Source organism: Lactuca sativa, chromosome 7, assembly GCF_002870075.4.
Source record: "Lactuca sativa cultivar Salinas chromosome 7, Lsat_Salinas_v11, whole genome shotgun sequence".
NCBI classification, from domain to species: domain Eukaryota; kingdom Viridiplantae; phylum Streptophyta; class Magnoliopsida; order Asterales; family Asteraceae; genus Lactuca; species Lactuca sativa.
This window is the reverse complement of record NC_056629.2, coordinates 208,925,071-208,928,115: the sequence shown is the minus strand read 5'-3', so window position 1 is coordinate 208,928,115 and position 3,045 is coordinate 208,925,071. Positions and strand designations below refer to the sequence as shown.

Genomic DNA, 3,045 nt, shown 5'->3' with positions numbered 1-3,045 from the left:
GTTCTGGATTTAACTAAAAATCAATGTATATGTACTCTTTCTTGGAAAGAGGACGAGGACCTCCATCCCCTCTATTTCTCTGTTTTTTTATTATTATTATTATTTTTATTATTATTATCTTTCTTTAGCTTTGAGTTTGTGAGGGATGGATCATGATCATGGATGTGTAAGAATTTTAGTTTTGTTAATTATTTACAGTGGAAGAGTTGTTTGCTAACTCCTTTCCTGGGCAAACCCTAGCTAATTTAATCTGAAATACGAATCATCTTCTTCTTCAAGTGGAACAATGTCGTACAGTATAATAATAGCCATGGCATTGAGTTATTGGTAGAAAAACAAAACATAAACATGCACTACTAATCTAGTTTCTGTATATACAAGATATTAGTTAATGATTGATCGAGAGGTGTTTATATTAGCTAGCCTAGCCCTCCTCCTTATCCTCTGCAACTGAATAAAGCACATGAGCAGCATCGTGTGTGTGTGGGTGTGGGGGGGTTGAGTCGGTGGAAGAAAAAGAAAACTCTTCCTGTGCCTCAACAACAACACCAAGTATCGTCTCCAAAACCTCAGCCATGGAAGGTCTGTTCTCAGCAAAATGGGCAACACACTTTAAGGAAACATTCAGCAGAGGAAAAGCATACATTCCAACCTTTGCAATCTCCTTATCAAACACCTCCCCTGTCCACTCCTCTCTGACCATGGCCTTGACCCACTTTGGAAGGTCCAACCCACCACTGTAACTGTTCTCCACTATCTTCCCTGTCAGCAGTTCCAACAGAATCACCCCAAAGCTGAACACGTCTCCTTTTTCCGATGAGCATTTCTCAGGGGCTGTGTAGCTGCCATAGCCATTACTTGATCTCTGCAAGCTAGCACTTTTCGGATCAACCATATTCCAGTATCCGTATTCACTTATTAATGCCTCCTTGTTTTCATTCAACAAAATGTTGGAAAGCTTGATGTTTCCATGGGGAATGCCCGGATCACTTTTGTATATGTGATCCAAACCCCTTGCTATTCCAACCGCTATAGACAACCGCACTTTCCATGGGAATTCGATCTTCCCCTCAATATGCCCTAAATAAATAACAGACATTTTAGATTAGATTTGATACATTTGTCATGATATTTTACTTACTTTCCATGAGTGCCAGGAGGCTCCCTTTGTTTTGATACTTGTAAATGAGAAGCTTCTCTTCACCCTGACAACTGTAGGCTACAAGGGGAAGAATGTTTTGATGGTTCAACTTCCCAACCATTGCCATTGTGCGATCAAACTCCTCACATGGCGCCTGTAATTTCTTTAATCGCTTCACTGCATAAGCAAAATTGTTGTTGTTGTTGTTAAGCTGAACCTTGTAAAGGCTGCTGCAGTAGTTTTGGTTTTGCAGATCAGCTCCTGCATCCAGAAGGCTCTGCAAATTAAATTGCTCCTCTTGTTCTACAAAAAAAACAAGGCCTGGATCTGGATTTGTGTCTTCCACCTTTACTACTTCCTTCACTGACACTGACACTGGGGAGGAGGTTTTAGTTCCAACAACAGGGGTGCTGGTGTTTTTCACCTTCGTTTTTTCCTTCAATAATCTTATGATCACCACATTCACCACGAACCCAAGCATGACAACTAATGCTATCACAATAACAAGTTCAGACCACAACACTCCATGCTGCTGATGATGATGATGATCTGTAGTCCCTTTGCCATTTTCTTCATTAAACCCAGGTGGTGGAGCCGGAGCAGATGCACGCCATTCTTTTGACCCTGCTAAAAGGGAAAAATGATGTCATGAAATAAACCAAGCAAGGATTCAGATTCACAAAACTCACCTCTACCTGTAACGTCACTCACAGATAGAGCAAATACTACTGTCAGGCAGCTTAACATCATCATCGATTTCTTCAAACACTTATCTGATTGTCAATCTTCTTCTAAGTTCTTAAAACAAGTTGTGCAGACATGACATGACGTTGCATCTCTCTACTAATTTGTTATGGAATGTTGAATAGAGACAAATAAAAAAAAATGAAAAATAAATAACTTCGGACTTCCTGAAGCTCAACAACAAGAATCTGAATATCCTTGCGACAGACTATTTCTACCTTGAAAATTCAGGCTGTTGTCCTCTATTCACATCACAGATTTTGGCTACTTTAACCCTTTCTTTCACATCCCTAGTTATCGCTATCTGCTAAGGGCATAATTGGAAATAGAGTCTGCCCAAATACACCACGTAGGTAACCTTTGACTTGCTGCATTGTTTCCTGAGATGACAGTTGCACAATGTTGGCTAAACCATATAGATGATAACAAGGAGAATTATATATAGAAAAAGCATTTTTTGGTCCCTATGTTTTCCTCATATATGAAGTTTAGTCCCTAAGTATAAAAAATTTCACAGATGATCCATGTGCTTTCAAAATTTTTGATATTTAGCATTTTTTGCTAACTCAGTTAGCTTTTGTCCATTAACTATTATTTAATTATAATATTCGGAGGCCATTATCATCATTTCACTACGGCATGGACCATTTATGATGTCTTGTCTTATTTTTTTTTATTAAAAAAAGAAATATATTATGTAACTTTTAAAGGGTCTTTCTCTCTCTCTCTCTCTCTCTCTCTCTCTCTCTCACACACACACACACACACACACTCACTCACTCAAATCATCAACCTTCATCATGTTCCTTTTAAACACCATCATCCATACATCATGAATGATGAACCTAAGCTTCCTTCTTTAACCGCCGAACTTGCACCACCAAATTAACCTTTATCACAAGCCAACAACATGAATAAACCCAACACCATCATCTGCCACATCCTATCATGATCTTAATCATCTTCCTTATGTGACCATCTCCACCCCCGATCTTCATCTCGCCATAACAGACCTGTAACTTTGAGAACCAGAATGAGAAAGACAGAAATAAATACACAATTCAAAGTCGAATCCCAAGGTAATCAGCCCATGTCACTATCACATACCTACAACTTGAGACCCATTCTTCAATTTTATACAGAAAGAAGAAAGAGACATC

The 3,045-nt window shown here is 38.9% G+C and overlaps 1 protein-coding gene across 2 annotated transcripts; it reads right to left on the bottom strand.

Moving 5' to 3' along the window:
- Nucleotides 1-267: 267 nt before the first annotated feature.
- LOC111889373 (leucine-rich repeat receptor-like protein kinase PXC1) lies at nucleotides 268-2,270 on the bottom strand. 2 transcript variants are annotated; one of them, XM_023885513.3, is made up of 3 exons: nucleotides 1,831-2,270; nucleotides 1,142-1,765; nucleotides 268-1,080 (listed from the first exon to the last, which is right to left on the bottom strand). In XM_023885513.3, the coding sequence occupies exons 1-3, from the start codon at nucleotides 1,892-1,894 to the stop codon at nucleotides 425-427; spliced, it is 1,344 nt and encodes a 447-aa protein (XP_023741281.1). In that variant the 5' UTR covers nucleotides 1,895-2,270; the 3' UTR covers nucleotides 268-424. The 2 variants fall into 2 exon arrangements, with proteins under 2 accessions (XP_023741281.1, XP_023741282.1); XM_023885514.3 differs by having other exon boundaries at nucleotides 1,837-2,270.
- Nucleotides 2,271-3,045: the final 775 nt, after the last annotated feature.

Bases quoted from the DNA above. Each gene is read 5' to 3' on its own strand.
- LOC111889373 (XM_023885513.3), bottom strand. From the start codon at position 1,894: ATGATGATGTTAAGCTGCCTGACAGTAGTATTTGCTCTATCTGTGAGT. The intron at 1,766-1,830 runs GTGAGTTTTGTG...CCCTTTTAGCAG, and splicing joins GAGTGACGTTACAGGTAGAG to GGTCAAAAGAATGGCGTGCA. The intron at 1,081-1,141 runs GTAAGTAAAATA...TTATTTATTTAG, and splicing joins CCTCCTGGCACTCATGGAAA to GGCATATTGAGGGGAAGATC.